This window comes from Mandrillus leucophaeus, unplaced genomic scaffold, assembly GCF_000951045.1.
Source record: "Mandrillus leucophaeus isolate KB7577 unplaced genomic scaffold, Mleu.le_1.0 Scaffold573, whole genome shotgun sequence".
NCBI classification, from domain to species: domain Eukaryota; kingdom Metazoa; phylum Chordata; class Mammalia; order Primates; family Cercopithecidae; genus Mandrillus; species Mandrillus leucophaeus.
In genome coordinates this window covers 2,092,100-2,111,818 of record NW_012106175.1, presented here as the reverse complement: position 1 = coordinate 2,111,818, position 19,719 = coordinate 2,092,100, and the positions used below count along the sequence as shown (strand labels likewise).

General features: G+C 42.9%; 1 protein-coding gene across 1 annotated transcript in view; it reads right to left on the bottom strand.

Moving 5' to 3' along the window:
- The window catches only part of CLSTN2 (calsyntenin 2), a 679,153-nt gene that overhangs the window by 18,730 nt on the left and 640,704 nt on the right, over positions 1–19,719 (bottom strand). Inside the window, exons 13-14 of the mRNA XM_011998542.1 lie at positions 12,517–12,679; positions 254–420 (exon numbers count right to left, since the gene is read on the bottom strand). Of these exons, the coding sequence (XP_011853932.1) occupies positions 254–420; positions 12,517–12,679 (330 nt within the window). The remainder of the gene's footprint in view (positions 1–253; positions 421–12,516; positions 12,680–19,719) is intronic.

Genomic DNA, 19,719 nt, shown 5'->3' with positions numbered 1-19,719 from the left:
CTTTTGTGTAGTGGACTGACTATACACAAGGGCTTGATCTAGGAGTTTCAGAAGATGGCAGCAGAAGTCCATTGTGGAAGTCATGGTTACAAATCTCTCCCCGGACCCCCATCTCATGGCCGCACCTTTGCCATGGACTCATTTCTGTGTAACGTTCCAGCACGCGCTCCATTTCCTGGAGCGTGTTGGCACTGTGCACACTGGCCATCATGAATCACTGTCTTATTGGGGGTGATGCCAGCTCCTGCCTTACCTTTATTCCCTGACCAAGGCTTTCCAAGGAATTAATATCCAGCCCTTCCTTGCAGGCCTGCAGGCAGGACATCACCTTCTGGCTTTCCATTTTGCCAGGGCGGATAGTGAGACTGGCCAGGCTTCCATGAAAGAACTGAGCAAACCGCGGTTTGGTGACTTCTCCTCCTGAAAAAACAAACAGCGTCATTTGCCCTGTGGAGACTGGGCAGGAAATAGCACCTCAAGGCACCACTTGGCCATGCAGCCGAAGACACCTTGACTGTTCCCTGAACCTGAGCTTTTCCTTCTGAGTGATGAACACAGTAGCCAGAATCTCAGTAAGAAGTTTTATGCTGCTAATACCCTGGCATTCCCTGGCATCATCAGATTTAGGAATCCTGGCATTTCTGAATTTTAAAGGTTATTTTCAAGGGCACACGGTCTTAGGAGACTGGAGGGCTCTAGTGAGTGAAAATAGGGAGAAGGGAGCGGTCATTGATTAAACTCCAGGTCTGCCTTGTGCCAGTCTCTCTGCCAGGGACTTCATCTGAATAAGCCTGCAAGGATGTGGTGGCATTGTTTTCACCTGGCGGGTGGAGAGCCCTGAGACTCCAAAACGTTAAGGTACTTGCCCCAGGACATAGAGCTAAACACTGGAGCTGGAGCTCTAGTTCTGGTCTGAACTCAAAGCTGGAGTTTGCTTCCCTACATTCCACTGAGAGCTTGGCATGCGACTGAGGAGTACTAGAAATGCTGCATTTATGAGCTCTGGCTTTCTCACAATGTGTTGATTTCACATGTGCTTAAATTCAAGGCCTTTGACATAAGAGGACTTCCCTGATTCCTGTGCTTCTGTCTTTGGCTTTCTTCTCATTGCCTGCTTTCTGTTTTCGGTCATACTCCCTCCTGGTTGTGCTGAGTCCTGTGGGAGCTCAGGTCCGCTTTTACCCGTGGGCAAGTGTTCCAAGTGCTTGTGTTGCAATGCCAGCTTGGAATCCACTCCCTCCTCTTTTCTCCCTGTTTTTCCAAATCGGATCTCTGAGGTCCATTTGAAGCCTCGCCTCCCCTAGGAGACCTTCCTCACTGACTTTACTGAGCACAGGCTCCTTCCATCTCTGAGCAACCTTCCCAGCCTGGATCTTGTACTACTATTTGTTCACAGAAGAACAACAACACATAGAAAAGATGGGCCTGGGTTGAAATCTAACTTTGCTAGTTTCCTGGGAAGGTTTCATAAGCTCTCTGGGCCTCTATTTACTCCTAGGACACACTTCTGGATTTTGCCTCCAGGTTCTCCTGGGCTCTCTTGGTGGCTCCTTCAGCTTCCCCAATGCCTGGCTCTTGCAACACCTGGCCAGCAGCTTCCCCAGCCCTCTTTGCTGCCAGCAGTTGCTAATGGAGTGTGCTCCAGTGAGACACCTTCTGTGAAAGTCTTCTCTGGCTCCCTACAGGCCAGATTTCCAACACATGACACCCCTGCAACTTCTCCGCTATTCTTCAAGTTACGCGGTGCCAACCAAGTCTAGACCTCAGCTTGGGGGTGGGCTGGCTTTTTCTGGGGTGCTCTACTTCAGCCCTGAGGGTAGTTGGATGCTCCTTACATATTTTATTCCTATTTTCTTTAGAGTTCTCTTTAGAGTTCTTACCCACTAATCCTGTGTTACTCCAATCCCCACATTTATAATTTTTAAAAAGATTTTTTCTGTTGAAATTACAGTTCTCTCTCTCCTGTTTGAATCTAGATCCATAAACCTTCCACGTCTGCCCATATGTCTTTGCTTAAACCCATTCCTCTTTACACTGAGACACCACCCCTAAATAGCTTAGATTAGGCAAATCTCACAGTTCTTCAAGACCCCGTAAGCCTCCTGTTTCCTGATGCTCATGGAAACCCTCCATGATCCCCCTCTGCCCACCATGTGTCTCCCTTTATCCCTGAGTCCCCTTCCCTGCATACCCTCTCCCTGCCTGGAGCCTGCCCCTCCCCACCCTGAGCCTTGGAATGTTCATTTTAACATACCCCTCACAACCTGGCATTGTTAGCTAATGGTTTGCATGTAGGTGTTTATGTCCTCAGTAGCCTAAAATATGGTGGTTTTTAGCCTTGGCTACACATTTTAATCATTTGGAGATCCTTAAAAAGACAACCTGATGCCTGGTGCTGGGTCACATCCCCAGGGATTCTGACTTAATTGGTATGGGGAGTTTTAAAAGCTTCTCAGGTGAATCGAATGTGAAGTCAAGGTTAAGAACCACTGGGCTATAGCTTCTTGTGGGGTTGGGCCTCTTGCACCCTCCTCTTGTGATCTCTATCCTTTGTGCCACCTGCAGGCTTACTCTTGTCACTCTGTGCACACTGTTATAATTTATTAGTTTGAGTCTTTCCCTCCTGGATGGCAGGGATCACTCATGCATTATTCATTTTAATGAAGATAATACTGAGCAAGTGTTAGGGGCTGAGTGCTGCAACAGGCACTTTGCATAAGTCGGCTCATTTATTCCTGTCAACAACACTGGGCATCTTGCAATTTCCTGGCATCCTGCACCATGCCTGGCACATAGCAGACGTTTTGTAATTGTTTGCTTGAATTGAAGGAGATGGTGAGTTGAGTATCAGCAGAGTGCTGGGCACTGGTTGTCTTTCCAGTATCCATCTCACTCCTTCCTTCTTGCAAAGGCAGCCCTAAAGTTTAGGGTATTGACTTGAGTTCCAGAGACAGACTCTTTTTAGTTCAAGCCAATTAGATTATTCCATCCCTACTGCACCCGCTATTGATTGAGGGGTGGACCTGGGACCCAGGATGAAGCCATCACCTGGCATTCAATAAGCCACAGGAATTGATTCAGAAGAATCATGAGAACAAATTGAGGCCAGTATCATGAAATAAATTAATTGTCAACCTCTGTATAAAAAGCTTCCATTTTTCCTCTTCTGAAAGTTTCTGGAACAAACTCTTGCTCTCTTTCCTGGACTCAGTTCTGGGAAGATGGGAGGCCGGCTGTTGCAGCTATCTTGCCAGCAGACTGGTGATGACCAAGGCCCTGCATGGAGAAGGGCAGTGCCACGAGAGCCCCAGCAGGGAAGAGCAGAGCGTGAGCTGCCCTGCTCCCTGCTCTGCCTTGGGACGTTCTCAGCCTGGAGTGCCACTCATCCATCTTTATAGTTTGAGCCATTTTGACCAACAGTGTTGCTACTTGCCACCCAAAGCATCTTCACTTTGAAAATAAAGGATAAGTTTCTTTTGAGGTGCTCAGTTTACAAAAAGCTCTACACAGATTTGGCTTTGAGGAATTAGTTGACATGGTCCATGGCTATGGGGACGCTAACTGGGGTCTTCTGATTTAAATCCTCAGTGCCCCCATGCATAAAGTGCTCCTTCAAGCCATTAGCATGTTCCTGTCCCAGCAAAGGGGCATCTCTCTTGATCTGCAGGCGGAGGGTGTGAGCCTGTGTGTGAATAGTGGAGCTGTCCCTCTCCAGGGCATCCAGTTGGTGATCTCTTCTTAGCCTCCTCCTCCTTGGAACAGCAAATCCAACAACAACTACTATCATTTACTGGGCATACAATATGTACCCCATACCATGTGACATCCTCAGCATACATCATCTCATGGAATCTTCATAAAACTGCTGGGAGGTAGATACTCATTCTATAATGATAGATGAACAAATTTAGGCTTAGAGAGGGGAAGTCAGTGACCAAAAGCCACACCGGTAGGAAGTGGTAAAGTATATGTTCCTATAGTGTGAATACATCCATCCATGCACAGGACCAGCCGAGGTTTCCTGGTGGTGCCAGGCAACCAGGCCTAGAATGAGACTGAGAAAGCCCATTAGGATCTATCCTGTAGCCCTCTTCAACTGATCACTCAGCAGCTTTAGCCTGAAAGGCCAAACTTTGTGCTGTCTTGAATGCTAAGACAGTTTCCTACAAGCCATCTTCTCTCAGCAAAATACACTCATGTTCTACATTTTTGACTCAAGAATATCAGATGTGTGATGTACTCTATTTATCAGTGACAAGGCTCCAGGAAATTGATTCAATGAGCATTTTTCAATAGGCCAGTATAAAATTTGAAATATATTTCCACTCGGGTGGTTGTGATGCAGGATTTAAAAAAAATAAAAGATGCATTGAAAAAAATCTTTCCTTTGAATATCTAGGGTGTCTGCATAAGGCCACGTGACTCCTCTGTTGGTTAACAATTAGACATAAACATGCTTATGAATAATCTTAAAATAACCTCATTTTTTCCATAAAGAATCTTCCGTAAATGTTTGCAAACATGATTTTGGATTTCTGATGCTAGATCTGCACCCATTTTTAAAGCATTTTCTGTATGACTAGTCTTCTGTTAGATTCAGTTAATTTAAGATGTGAACCATGGTCTTCAGGAGCTTACATTTATTTGAGAGAATAACATATAGACCGAAAATAAAATAAAAATATGAGTAAATTGCCAGTATGACAGATATTCTAAGGCAGGATATGACTCATTTCAAACAATTGATATAGGCAATGTGTCCAACAGGTAAGAGGGAAAAAAATAACCATCATTTGTTAGGCCCTTGAAACACGACAAGTTCTTTCACATGCTATTTTATTTAATCCTTAAGCAAGGGATAGTATGTTTGAAGTCTTAGCTTCTGTTCTTTTACTTTTTCCCTACTTGCTTCTTCTACCTTACCTTCCATCTAAATACAGCCTGGCTTTGAGCTCATTGTCACAGGGAGGGTCATGGCAGAGAGAAGAGCAGAAGGGGCCTGGAGCTGAGTCTCTGCTTGGTGTGGTTTCCAGAAGCCTAAACCATGAGGAGGGTGGAGGAGATCTGGGTATAGATTAACCTTTGGGGAAACAGAAGAAGAGAATCTGGCCTCCCCGCAGAGTCATAAAGGAAACCCCAGACATGGGGGTGGGTGTGGCTGTGGCAGGGAAGCGGAGAAGACATCCGAGGTACAGAGCGGAGACACCTGAAGCCTGCTTCCTGGACTGAGCCCTGGCAGGGGTGTGTGTGATGCCAGCAAGGAATGCTGGCCTGGTACAGCTGGGCAGATGGACCACGGATGTTCCTACAGAGGAAGAATGAGAAGCAGCAGAAATATTTGTGTGCCCCTAAGTAAGGCAATCCCAAGACAGCTGCCAGTTCTGACAGACCATTAGTGACTGAGAATCAAAACAGGTGCGCACAATTTCCACAATGCATGGAAAGGTTCCTGGAGGCCCTGCTGAAAACTCTAGCACTATACAAATCTCCCTGCAATCAGCCAGCACCCTACAGAAATTGAAGAAATGTAAATTAGCAGCGGTTAAATCTCCCTCACTCAGGTGGACTAGGGGCTTGAACTGAAACCAGGCTGGATGTGAAAAAGACAGTTTCTAAATTTGTGCATTGAGATTCTTATCTGCCACACTTAAAACTTTTATAGATGAGGTTTTCAAAGTTAGATAATTTGACCAAAGCCATATAACCAGAAACGAGTGAAGCCAAGATTCAAACTCAGGTGTTGCTTGCTCCCAAGCCTTTGGCCTACATGCCAGACAATGAGATGTGGCTGGGAAGGCTCAAGGGGGAATTTCTTAGAGGGGGGTGGGTTAGGACTGACTCAGTGCTGGGGGAAAATGTTCAATTATACTGGGCTCTGTGGATACAGAATGGCTTCAGCAGCAACTCCCAGAAACTGGTGTCAAGGTTGCTGGAATACATGATAGTCTTAAAAAACAGTTGTATTTAGCAAACACAATTTAAGGTAGCCTGTCTTATTCTGAGTCGGAGTTTGCATCAGGAATGAAGAGCTACACACTCATTCCCCCAGATTCCTTTTATCATGCTCACACACGATAATACAGCTTTTGAACCAGTATGTCCACTCTCTTCTAAGTATATTTTGAGGTAAAAATATGCACGCATCTATGTAGTGTGAACATGCTAAGTCTCTTCCTGTTCAAAGTGTGTTCAGGATCCTGCTGGTCTTTTCAGTTGCCATTCCCATGGCTATTTAATCTGAGAAACTCATGGAGAGGACTGGGGGTCATGTATCCTCTTGCTGGGGTCGGATGCTGCTCTGTGTATGGCTGGTTCCTGGGGATGCCCCTTGATGAACACAATTTCATGGATGCTTGGGTGTCAATTTTAAGCAATGCAAATAACGAGACCATCTGAAATCTTGCTTTCTCTCATTTCCTCATTTCAGTGATGTAGATACCTATGGAATGCAAAGACTAAGTGAAGTGTGTAATAGACCCCTCTAGGACCTAACACAATTTTTTCTTGATTTTTAATATAGACAATGTTAGGAGACATCTTTTTAGTTACCTCTGTGTGTGCCAGAACATGAGCCACATACCCTTGTCAAAATAGCCTCAAGAATAGGTTATAATTTAACAAACATTAATTATCAGCCTTCTATAGATCCTGAAGTTGACGAAAGCAGAGGAGAGGATCTCTCAGAGTGGCTAGCCCTTGCCCCTTGCAAACTCTTGACCTAATAGGGAAGAACTGCATTAGTAACTCCAATAAGATGTTTCACAGAGTGAGTTCTACGGCTGCATGAGATTGAGGAACTTGAATCAAAGTCAAACACATTGCTTTACTGGAGTGCTTTTGAGAGCCTTTAATAAGTGAACATGCACTGTGACTCTCAAATATGGTGGTTTGGGAATGGCTTATCCTGTTTCCCCAACTTGACCTTGGTCTCTTTGTGAAAGGGTATCCTGTAGGACTGGAGCTTCATGAAGAACTCCTTGGAAAATGTGACCTGAATGTAAGGCAGGCTATGCTAGCATGTGCCTCTTTCTTCCAGCGGCAGACACACTAGGGATTCAGTATAATTTCAACGCAGACTTTATTAAGAGAAGTTTGTACTAAATTAGACCAAGCTTATTAAATGAAGGCATGCACTCCAAGCGTCTGTACTAATGCTATTGTCTGGCAGAAAAAAATGACCTGAAAATGTGCAGCCACATGATCTCAGGACCACATGAGGCTCCAATTTCCCTATACCCACAAATCATACGTTACTGCAACTCTCAGGGGTTATTTCTGCCTTCTTATCCATTTTTGATCGTTCCTATTCTTTGCTTCGGCTTCTCCCAAAAGCCACAGTGAGGATTCTGCATCTGTCTCTTTACAGGCTCTAATATTTAGAAACAGCTTCTCTACATCCTGCTGCCTTATTTGTTAAGTAGAGGGTAGGATTCAGCAAGACCACGATCCAGAGTAGAAAGGCTTCCTTATCTAAGACTAGAGGGGAGGTATCATAGTAGGAGTAGGCAAGACTGGACACTCTAGGAAGGTCACAGCCCACGACACTGGAGGAGAGTCCCCTGGCAGAGACAGGGGCTGAGGCAATCACTAGAGTGGAGTCACAGGTAGTCTACCCTGAGATGAGCTCACCAAGAATAGATGAGGATCAGGCAAGGAGCAGGGTGGCAGCTTTGTGAGAAAGTGCCTAGAACTGTAGTTCTTCAAACATGCTTAGCCATTTCATTAACGGCTAACACAAAATAAGTAAAACAGAGTTGCTCTGGTCGTGGCATGGGGAGAGATGCCCCGGACCTCCCCATGCTGCAGCATCTTTAAGGCACTGGTCTGGCACAACCGGCAACCTACCTGACTCACTCCCTTGCACAGCTGGGTTATAGTACCCGGGTGATCAGGCCCAGTTTAGAGGTCCAGGATTGAGGCAGATGTGAGTATACAATTTTTACTGTTTATGAATAGAACTTGAATTTTTGTTCTCAGAAATGGCCAGGCACGGTGGCTCACGCCTGTAATCCCAGCACTTTGGGAGGCCAAGGCAGGCGGATCTGGCTAACATGGTGAAACCCTGTCTCTACTAAAAATACAAAAAATTAGCCGGGCGTGGTGGTGGCGGGCGCCTGTAGTCCCAGCTACTTGGAGGCTGAGGCAGGAGAATGGCGTGAACCCGGGAGGCGGAGCTTGCAGTGAGCCGAGATCGCACCACTGCACTCCAGCTTGGGCGACAAAGCGAGACTCTTTTTTTTTTTTGAGACAAAGAAATGTGATAATTAGGAAATCTAAGGAAAAGGACAAATTAATTTAGTCTTTTAAATGATCTTTTCCCTTGTGACCCATAGAGAAATAAGGAACCTGGTATTTGCCTAAAGCCAGGAGCAGCTGACTCAGCACTGGGTGAGCTCAGCCATGGGAGAGGGTCTGACTCCATCCTGAGAGTTCTGTGTCATCCGGGACACAGAAATCATATAGCAAGGGGATGTGCATTAGCCACAGCTACACAGAGGAAGGGGACCTCTTTTGTGATGCTAGGTTCATCCCGACTGTACAAGCCTTTCCCTACAATCAAGAGATGCCACATGCTCTAGGCTTTTCTGGTAACATTTCTTAAGTGTAAATGAAGTCTCATTTTTTTTTAATTGCTAGAATAAATACTAATGGAAATGAAGTTTCAGTGACTATTTTGGCTTTCAAATTGGCTAATAGGACGAGTTGTCTAATTGGGGCTGCAGAACATTGTCCAGCCACAGTGCTAGAGCCAGTTCCCAGGAGATCCCAACAAGCAGCTGCTATCAAACCATTTTCTATTCCCATTGTTAAAGCCTCATTGGAAATTTCACAAATGGGAGCTAGTTCCCTTGCCAACCTCAAAAGCACCTGAAACACTCCCCACAACTGCAAGCCCAAAGGCAATTAGAGGTTCAGACAGAGAGCTTATACTATGTATCTAAGTGGACTTCAGAAGGTTTAGAAGCATGCAGAGATAAGGGCTGCATCATAGGCCATTAATTTCCCAGCATCATGTCTTATTGAAAGATCTTTTGATATTTTCATCCAAGACAAAAATGTGGCTTCAAGGAGGATGTGAATATTTGTGGGAATCCAAAGTCTTTAACAAAGCAGTGTGCTGTCCCAGGGTTTGGTCTCATCTCCTTTTCCCAGATTCCACTCCTTGTGGTTCACGTACATTTCAGTGATAAGGAACCCTGAATACATGTACGCCAAACTTCCCTGCCGCAGCATACGGTGTTGCCTTCCTTACCTTCCTGGTGACCTGTGAGACTTCTGATAAAGCCCAATTTTAAAGATCTTAAGCATTTTTCTTCCGCTGTAATCTTCCCATGGCCCAAACCACTGCATGATCGGGTTCCTACCTACATCTCAAGCCCCACCTTCCAATACCTGTCCTCTGACTATTTGCCAGCTTCATTTACCTTCCTGACCATCAGTGAGCCTGTGAGGTCAGGGTCAATACTTGAGGGTTGGTCCTGAGGAAGGAGAAAAAAGTCAGTGCATGCAAGGAGCCATGGGAAAGCCAGCCAGGGCCACAGAAGCTAGAGCATGTTATGGTCTTGCAGATTGTCTGCAGTGTTGGTCTTAGATGAGAGGCTCAGAGACGGTTGTGGAGGGGAGGACAGGGAGATGTTCTAAAATTTACACAATCATTCAAGCAAAACATGCAAGCATACTAGATGTGCCTAGCATCTAGTCCCTACAGGAATTCTGTGAGGTGGGTCTTACTCTTATTTCATAGATTAAAAATAAAATACAAGCTCCAGGAAGTTAAGGATACTGCTGTGTCCATACAGCTATTAGATGGCAAGGCTGGGATTTGATTTGAGATCACTTTTTTTTTTTTAACCCCAAAACTGAAACTCTTTTATTGTTCCTTGGTGGGTCACTTAGGTTTTACAAAATAAAAGATTAGCAAGGAGAATGCAGCATTCTTGTGTGTTTTTAAAAATTTATTACAGGGTTGTCATATGTCTCTGGAGTTGAAAAGTTTGTAGCATTTGTATCAGTACACATTAGCTCCTGCCTTTTTCCAAGCATAATTACATAAGCAAAATGACCAATTAGCAATAGAGGGCAGTGAGACACAGTGAAAAGAGCATAGGTATTGAAGGCTTGAGGTTGGGCATATTCAACTGAGTGACTTTGGGTAAACTCCTTCATCTCTGAGCCTCAGTTTCCTTATCTACAAATTGTGACAGATAACATTTTCTTTCAGAACTGTAAACACCCCATGTGTATAAAGGGCCTCCTTGCAATACCAGCTTTTAAAGTTTCCACAAGGAAACAACAGAAGGCACTTCTGCTCACAGTTAATTGGCCAAAGCAAGTCCCATGACCACACCTAACTCTACGGAAGATCAGTCCTAGCATGTATCTAGAAAAAGGACCAAAAATACTTGGTGAACACCCTTGTCGTCATTCTTTCTACTACATTCTTTGAAAGTCAATGTATACTTGGGTTTCCTGTTTGAAATCATTTTTGTGGAATGGCTTTTAAATAAACTGTAATGAGATACAATAGTAGAGCTGCTATTTATAGAGTGACAATGTCCTCTTCAGATGTGGTCTAGAAGGATACTAAGGAAGGAAACATCTTCCAGGGAATGGAATTAAAGGGCCACAAATAATATTTCCCACCCTAAGGGAGGGGTCCTTATAACATCTGCCCCAAGGGATTTCAGAATTGCTATGGACCAAAGACTGCTGTATTTCTCCCTCTTACTGAAAGAGTTTGCTGGTTGGTCTGCCTCATTCTACTGTTGTATGGTATGTGTGCATGTGCACATATGCAGATGCATGAATATGTGTGTGTTGGTGGGGAGGGCATGGTGGTTGCATTGGTGGAAAGTAATTTGTCCTATTAGTATATAGTCTCCACATCAAGTGCAGCTACATCTTGGCCTGCTATAGGCCTCTGTGCATCTCACCCTGATGAGGAGATCACTAGGAATCACTCGGAAAGCTTGGACATTGAGCCTGAAACCAGTAAGAAGTGAGACTTTGGGCATGTCCCATTTAAGGACGGGTGGGAGTAGTTTCCATGTGGCAAAGAGAGCCAAACAAAATATCTGTTGGCCCAGTGGACAGACTGTGGCGTTCATCAATGTTAATGCAATATTTTCAATTTTTCTCCTAGATACAGTATAGATTTCAGTTTCCTGCCCTGATGTAGTTAGACGTGGCCTTCTGATTTGCTTTGTCCAATAAAATACGAATAAAAATGATTGGCATCACTTGCAAGTGGAAGCTTTAAGAGTTTGTGCACGATTTGCCATGTTTTCTTTTCCTCTTGCTACGTATCCAGCCATGCAATGTGGCTGCTCTGTCTATTGACTGCAGATAAGGCAGAAAAGAGCCCTCACTGATTTTCAGTAAATATGAAGTGAGAATTATTTTAGGAACTGAGAGTTGGGGCTTGTCATTGCAGTGCAACTTAGCTTATTCTTATTGATTTTAGTTCCTTATAAAATCACATTTTATTTTGTGGGGCTACTTCCCCACTCTGGGGACATGCCTCGGCCTCCCAAAGTGCTGGGATTACAGGTGTGAGCCACTGCGCCTGTCCGGCATATTCTTATACTATTGCCCACCTCTATCCCCAGCCCCTCATGGTGAAGAGTCAAAGTCACAAATCTTGGTAATTTTCACAGAATCCATCAACACAAGGTTGTGTCATATCTCAAAGTACTCATCTGCTTATTTGGGGAGCATTTTCATTTCCTTCTGCTCTCTTACTTGTACTTCAGATCATACCCAGCCCTTAAAGGAGCTGAAACAAAGACTCCAGCAGACCTGAATGAGAGACAGAAAGATCACATGCATGCTTGGAGAGCTGGGTTTCCTGATCCCAAGGAGGAGATTAGCCTGGTTTTGGGGATTAGGAGAGAGGCAACAGCACAGGAAGAGAGGAGGGGACAGACACCTTCAAGCAGGAGGGCATAAAGGGCCTCTATCCTTAGATGCCAGGGAAGGCAATAGGGCTGAGCTGACCTTGAGAGTGGCTTTCTGTGGCCCCATGGCTTGTAGACAAGCTGCGTTCCACAGCCCTGGGCAAGCCCTGGGCATTTGTGAGTTCCCAGAATAGAGGGTTTGGGGCTTAAACAATTTGTGTGGGGATAAAGGGAGATCCTTGGTTCCTGATCAGCCTAGCACTCATCAGAGCCAACCAGAAATTTGAACACAAGATTCTATACTCAGTTTTTTTCTCTGTATAGCCCCAGTTTGGAAATGAATAAGACTTCAAAACAATAAAATACATTAGCAACTCAGAGACAACCATGAAACTGCTCATGTTGATCTAAAATCAAAATCTGGCCTTAAGCTTGTTATTATACAATATGTTCAGTTTGTGGATTTATACTCATTTTTATATGTCTTGCATTTTTTTTGTAAGGGGTAGTAATTTTTCTAGCCTATTCTCACACCACTTGCTTTTCCTTTTTCTCTACCAGTTATCTTCCAAGAACTATTCACAAACAGGTCAGAGAAAAGGGTTTCACTTAGGATTACCTTGCCAGCAAGCGCCGACTGTGAGTTGCATGGCTATGTGAGATGGATGAATGGGCCAGTCATTGGTCACCAGGTATGGTTCATATGTTGCTCCATCCATGTATAAGGTTACCACAGGAAATTCCACATTGATGACATAGTAGTGCCACTCTTTGTCACAAATCTAAGAAAATGAAAGAGAAGCAACATTTAAAATTGAATATGTAATAAAACAAACAGGCTTTTACTCTATGAAAGGAGAACAACACATTTTTGGGTCAACAATTTTTATTGCAAAGCACTCAAGGAATATAACAGTTGACATACACTGAAGTTACAGAAGCTCACCATCAAACATGATGGGGCAAACTGTAGGAAAGAGAAATACTCAAGAATTCCATCATCAGGCAGATAGTGGATGATGGGGAGATTTTTCAGCCTTACCTTGGTGCACCTGGGGAGGCAGAGAGGAATAACAAGTGGGTCCTACTGGCCTGAACTCAGTGCAGGACACCCTTTCACAGCTTTTTAAACCCAAGACTCCTGGTCTCAGGGCTGGGAATCTTGTGTCAAAATTGCCAGTTGGCTCTGATGTTTGCTAGGCTGATCAGGAACCAAGGATCTCGCTTTATACCCACACAAGTTGTTTAACCCCAAACCCTCTGTTCTGGGAACCCACAAGTGCCCAGGGCTACAGAAGGCAGCTTAGTGGATTGGTAAAGATGCTGTGGGGGCTGGAACAGAGTCAAGATTCTTAACTTCAAGGGACTGAATTCATACAGCATGAGACGAGATAGAAACCAAGATGGGCATGTCTTGGAAAGGGAGATGGGAGGCATGAATGGTGCCAAGACTCGAGAACAATGCCACCATCTGTCCCATCCCTAAGCAAATGCCTTGGGAGTCATGCTGGACTCTCCTTCACACTCCCTCTAATCCCTCCCACACCCTGTGAAGGCCACCTCTGAAATGTCTCTCATCTGCATCCTCTTGTCTCCATCAACTCTGCCACCTGTGGCAGAGGAGACAGATGAGTTCTGAATGAAGGTGACCCCAAGGTGAGGGCATCAAAGCCCTCCCTACAATTCCAGGCTGGATTAAATGTGCTGTTTCTCATGAATAGATAACACCAACAGGGATGCTAAATAATCTTTCTCCTTTCATTTTGAAATAAGGTTTTTTCCCTTAATGTTCTTTTTATATTGTCCTGCCTCATGTCTCAGAAAATTGCTCCTTTTGAAGCCCATTAGTCTGATAAAGTCTGATGAATATTTTAGGGGACTTTGGAAGGTAAGCAGGAGGGGTCCAGGCAGATCTCTATGAAGTTCTGTTATACTCAGTGAGAGGTCCCAACCCAGTTTCCACTCCCTTCATGCTCCATGCCCTGGACCAAACTCTGGGCTGGGTGCAGGGCTCTCAAGCTAGGCCTGTTATTGGGGTGACCCCAAGACATGCAGGTGGCACACAGGCAGACCTGAACATAGAGGGCAAGGCTGATAGAGTAGTAGAGAACTACATATTTGAATCAAGCACCCAACCCAAAGAGGTAGGAGCACCCTGGGCTTGAGGATTGCAATCAAGGATAGCCAAGCAACAGAGGTAACCTGGAATATGGTTTACATCCTGAGGATATTCCCAGAGGTATCTGGAAACCTCCAGTCAGGCCTAGGGCAGGGAGGAAGTGGGTGACAGGGAGGTAACCCTGACCATACCCCATGCCCTGTGGAATGTAGGCAGAGCGCTGAGAACCAACCAGACAGCACTTGGGGGCTCCCCCATCCTGGCCTCTGTCACCGCCCTCACAGTGACCATCCTCTCTGTGTGACTGGCATGTTGAATTCATGTGCTTTAGCTAGCTCTACAACAATCCTCATCTGCCGAAGCTGGATGGAGAATAATCCTCTGGCATTATTTCATTTATAACACTTAGCATTTTTGTAGGACAACACAAAACATTGCAAAGAAGTAATTCTATAACTCAACAGTGGCAGCATCCCCTCTCAACATTACAATTTTTTTCCTAGGTGTTTTTTCTCCAGTTCTTCCAAAGCGTGCTGCATTGAACAACAGCCCCCATGATGCCCGGCATAAAAACAGTGATTCTCAAACTATAATAACTTTTCAACCTTACTGAAAAATAGAACTTTTCTACTTGTAGCATTCCTATAAACATCCTGTGAAACAACAGCTGGGAAAGGTCTATTTGGATCACACTGCATAAGAATTTGAGAGTTTGCATGTTTCATTTAGCATCAGCACTAAGATGCCTTTACAAATTTCATTTTAAGTAGCTGTGTAATATGGCTATACTATACTTAATTATTTCCAGATATGTAACAGTTATTATAAATGGTACTGTAATGAATTTATTGTGTATAAATATTTGTTTGCATTTCTGATTATATCCTTAGGAAAGATTCCTGGAAATGGAATTACTGGATCAAAAGCTGGAGGTATTTTTAAGACTCTTGATACATATTATCAATGTTTTTTTTTCTGCAAAGATTATGCCTATTTATACTCCTACTCGCAGAGGGTAAGACAGCATATGCATTGTACCCTTTCCACACTGAGTATTAGAAAAAATCAAAATCCTGTTAATGTAAAAGGGACACATTTTATCTCATTTTAATATGGATAACAAAAGATGGCAAGATTTATATTCTCCAGGATCAACAGGGAGAGCATCGTTGGTATGAAGAACAGCCTCAGCCAAGAGTCAGAGGTAGGAATGCTTGGGAGCTGCCCCAGTGAGCTCCTAATTGGGTGTCTAAACAATCTTTTAGCTCACACAAGGCTAATGCCTGCAGAGTTTTTCCACCAAGTAATCCATGACAGCAGCTAAAGGAAATGCCTAATTAGGGTTTTATAAACGTGGATCTATGATCAGGAAGAGACCCACATTGACCCTCTGCTAGAACTGCAGGGACAAACTATAATTGAAAAATGATCAAGCCAGGAGGCAGCTAAAATAAATGTGTCAATGCATAGTTCAACCAAGAAAGAAGAAAATTCAGCAAAGTGACCCTTCCTTGGGGGAGAGAAGAACTTTAATTCCCGACTGTTCATGAATCACTGGTGTACCCAGCCACACCAAGCATGTCCAAGCTCCAAGAATGTCTGACACTATCCCCTGGAATGATGCCTAAGGCCTTACCTAGACCAAAGACACATGAATCTCTGGACACCTGCAGATATGCTCCCAAGGCAGGCAGCTGCAGCTTACCTGGTAAGTGACTCAGAGACCAGAGACCCAGGGATACACGTTCAGGAACAGTAGTGGGGACGATGCCAAAGGAGGTCTGAGTTAGGAGTATGCTGGAATTTCAGTGTGAGTTGGGGGCCAGGGAAGCCTCCCATGAGATAAGGAGGAGAAAATCGGGTGAGAGGTTCTCCATGTAGTTGCTGGCTGGTTGATCCAAGCGTTATATGAGTGGCCGGGTCGGAAGTTCTGACTTGGTTTCCCCAGGAAATCAGGTGTTTTTGAATGCAGCTATTCAACATGAGATACATTCACCTACCAACTACTATCTATCAACTATTATGTCTACTAGGTACTGCAAGAGATACAGAGGTTATGAGATATGTCCTTTGCTTTCAAGATTTACAATCTAATGGAGGGGGTGTATGAAGTACACAAAATCTTCAAATGTAATGAACCTTGAGGTAAGTGTTGTAGACCAGGTGCAAGGCACTGTGAGGTCCCAGGGAATGGAAAGATTCTTTCCAGCGTGGGGAAGGTGGAATTTAGGGTGGATATTCAAGAACTGTTAATATTTCATTACGAATAGTTGGCAAGTAATAAATTCTAAGGCAGTGAAGCAGAAACCTCTTATTCCTCTATTCATTCATCTATTTTTATTGTCAGAGGTACTAGGTTTGCGAGCATATAAAGATACACACATTCACTCATTTGTTAACTCCTACAGACATTTATTAAAATGCATATCCTACTTTGCAAACAAAAAAAGCACCCGCCTTTATGGAGCTTATAGTCCGGTCATGGAATTGACAGAAAGGCTTGTAACAGATCGGGATTCATATCCAGCACAGATTTGTGCAAGGTGCCATGTTAACTGTTGAGGTGGATGGGGATGAGAGAGTTTGGGGGTGTCAGCCTACATTTGGGAAAGGTGAAGAGTGTGCAATAAGGCTGCAAGGAGAGATCTGAAACTGAGCACTTGGGTTGCTTTTATTCTGTAGGCAATGGGAGATCTGGAGGCTTCCAGGTGGGAGAAGGGGGTGACAGTCATAAAAACAATCAATCAATCTTGGAACACGCTTTTCAATATTGAAGCAGCTTTTCATATTCCTCCTTACACTATTTAATCTTTACCACAACCCTACAAAATAGGACCAGTTCTTTCTTAGGCAATATTAGAAAATTAATGAGAAAGAAATGACATCATTTTTCAAGATAATTTCAACTTTTATTTTAGATTGAGGGGTACATATGCAGATTGTTACATGGGTATATTGTGTGACTCTGAGGTTTGAGGTACAAATGATCCTATCACACAGGTAATACCCAAGCATAATAACCAATAGGTGGTTTTTCAAACCATTCCCCTCTCTTTTCCTCCCCCATCTATTAGTCCCAGTGTCTATCATTCTTATATTTATGTCTATGAGTATTCAATGTTTAGCTTCCACTTATAAGTGAAAAAATGTGGTATTTGGTTTTCTTTTTTTGTGTTAATTTGCTTAGAATAATGGCCTTTGGCTCCATCTATGTTGCTGCAAAGGACATGATTTAATTCTTTCTTATGGCTGCATAGTATTCCATGGTATATATGTACCACATTTTCTTTATTCAGTCCACTGTTGATGGGCACCTAGGTTGGTCCTGTGTCTTTGCTATTGTGAACAGTGCTGCTATGAACATACAAATGCATGTGTCTTTTTGGTAAAACAATTTCTTTTCTTCTGAATATATACCCAGTAATGGGATTGCTGGTCAAATTGTAGTTCTAAGTTCCTTGAGAAATTTCCAAACTGCTTTCTATGGTGGCTGAACTAGTTTGCATTCCCACCAACAGTTTATTCCTTTCTCTCCATAGCCTTGCCAGCATCTGTTATTTGTGACTTTTTAATAATTGCCATTCTGACTGGTATGAGATAATATCTCTTTGTGGTTTTGATTTGAATTTTTCTGACGATTAATGATGTGCATTTTTTTCATATTTTTGTTGGCCACTTTTACATCTGCTTTTGAGAAGTATCTGTTCATATCCTTTGCCCATTTTTAAATGAGATTATTTGTTTTTGCTTGTTGATTTATGTTCCTTGTAGATTCTGGATATTAGAATTTTGTTAAATGCATAGTTTATGAATATTTTCTCCCATCCTGTAGGCTGTTTACTCTGTTGATAAATTCTTTTGCTGTGAAGAAGCCCTTTACTTTGGCTCCCACTTGTCAATTTCTGTGAGACTTAGCCATAAATTCTTTGCCAAAGCTGATGTTGAGAAGGGTAGTTCCTAGGTTTTCTTCTAGGATTTTTATAATTGGGGTTTTACATTTCAATTTTTAATCCATTTTGAGTTAATTTTTGTATATGATGAGAGGTAGGAGTCCAGCTTCATTCTGTTCCATATGGCTAGCCCATTATCCCAACACCATTCATTGAATAGACTGTCTTTATTCCATTGCTTATTTTTTGTCTATTTTGCTGAAGATCAGATGGCTGTAGATGTGCAGATTTATTTCTGGGTTCTCTATTTGGTTCCATTGGTCTATGTGTCTGTTTTTGTACCAGTATCATGCTGTTTTTGTTACTGTTGCCTTACGGTATAATTTGAAGTCGAGTAGTGTGATGCCCCCAGGTTTTTGGTCTTTCTTCCTTTCCTTTCCCTTTCCCTTTCCTTTCCCTTTCCTTTCTTTTGCTCAGTATTGCTGTGGTTCTTTGTTTTTGTTGTTTGTCTGTTTCACATAAATTTATGAGTAGATTTTTCTAATTCTGTGAAAAATGACATTGGTATTTTGATAGGGATAACATTTAATGTATAAATTGCTTTGGGAAGTATGGTCATTTTAATGATATTGATTCTTCCAATCCTTAAGCATGAAATGTTTTCCCATTTCTTTGTGTCATCTCTGATTTGTTTTGGCAGTGTTTTGTAGTTTTCTTTGCAGAGATCTTTTATCTCCTTGGTTAGATGAATTCTCAGGAATTTCATTTATTTTGTGGCTATTGTAGATGGGATTATGTTCCTGATTTGGTTCTCAGCTAGAACATTATTGGTGTATAGAAATGTTACTAATTTTTGTACATTAATTTTGTATCCTGAAACTTTATCCATTCCAGGAGCCTTTTGGCAGTCTTTAGGGTTTTCTAAGTAAGGAATCATATCATTGGAAAAGAGAGATGGTTTGACTTATTCTTTTTCTGTTTGGATGCATTTTATTTCTTTCTCTTGCCTAATTGCTCTGACTAGGACTTCCAGTACTATGTTGAAAAGGAGTGGTGAGAATAGGTGTCCTTGTCTTGTTCTAGTGCTCAAGGGGAATGGTTCTTCTTGGGCTTTTCTCCATTTAGTATAATGTTGGCTGTGGGTTTGTCATAGATGGCCCTTAATATTTTGAAATATGTTCCTTTGATGCCTTGTCTGTTGAGGGTTTTTATCATGAAGGGATGCTGGATTTTACCAAAGGCTTTTTCTGCATCTATTAAGATAATTGTGTGGTTTTTGATTCTGTTCACATGGTGAATCACATTTGGTGAATCACATTTATAGATTTGCATGTGTTGAATCAACCTTGCATCCCAGGAATAAAATCTTGACTGTGGTGAATTAACTTTTTGATGTGCTGTTGTATTTGGTTTGCTAGTATTTCATTGGGGATTTTTACATCTATGTTCATCATGGATACTGGCTTGAAGTTTTCTTTTTATGTTGTGTCTCTGCCAAATTTTTGTATCAGAATGATGCTAGTTTCATAGAATGAGTTAGGGAGGAGCTCCTTCTCTTCAACTTTTTGGAATAGTTTCAGTAGGATTGTTATCAGTTCTTTGCAGATCTGATAATGGGCTGTGAATCCATCTGGTCTAGGGCTCTTTTTGGTTAGTAGGTTTTTAAAATTTTGGAATTCATTATTTGTTCAGGTTTTCATGTGCTTCCTAGTTCAATCTTGGGAGATTGTGTGTTACCAGGAATTTATCCACTTTCTCTAGATTTCCTAGTTTGTATACATAGAGGTTTTCATAATGGTCTCTGAGGATCTTT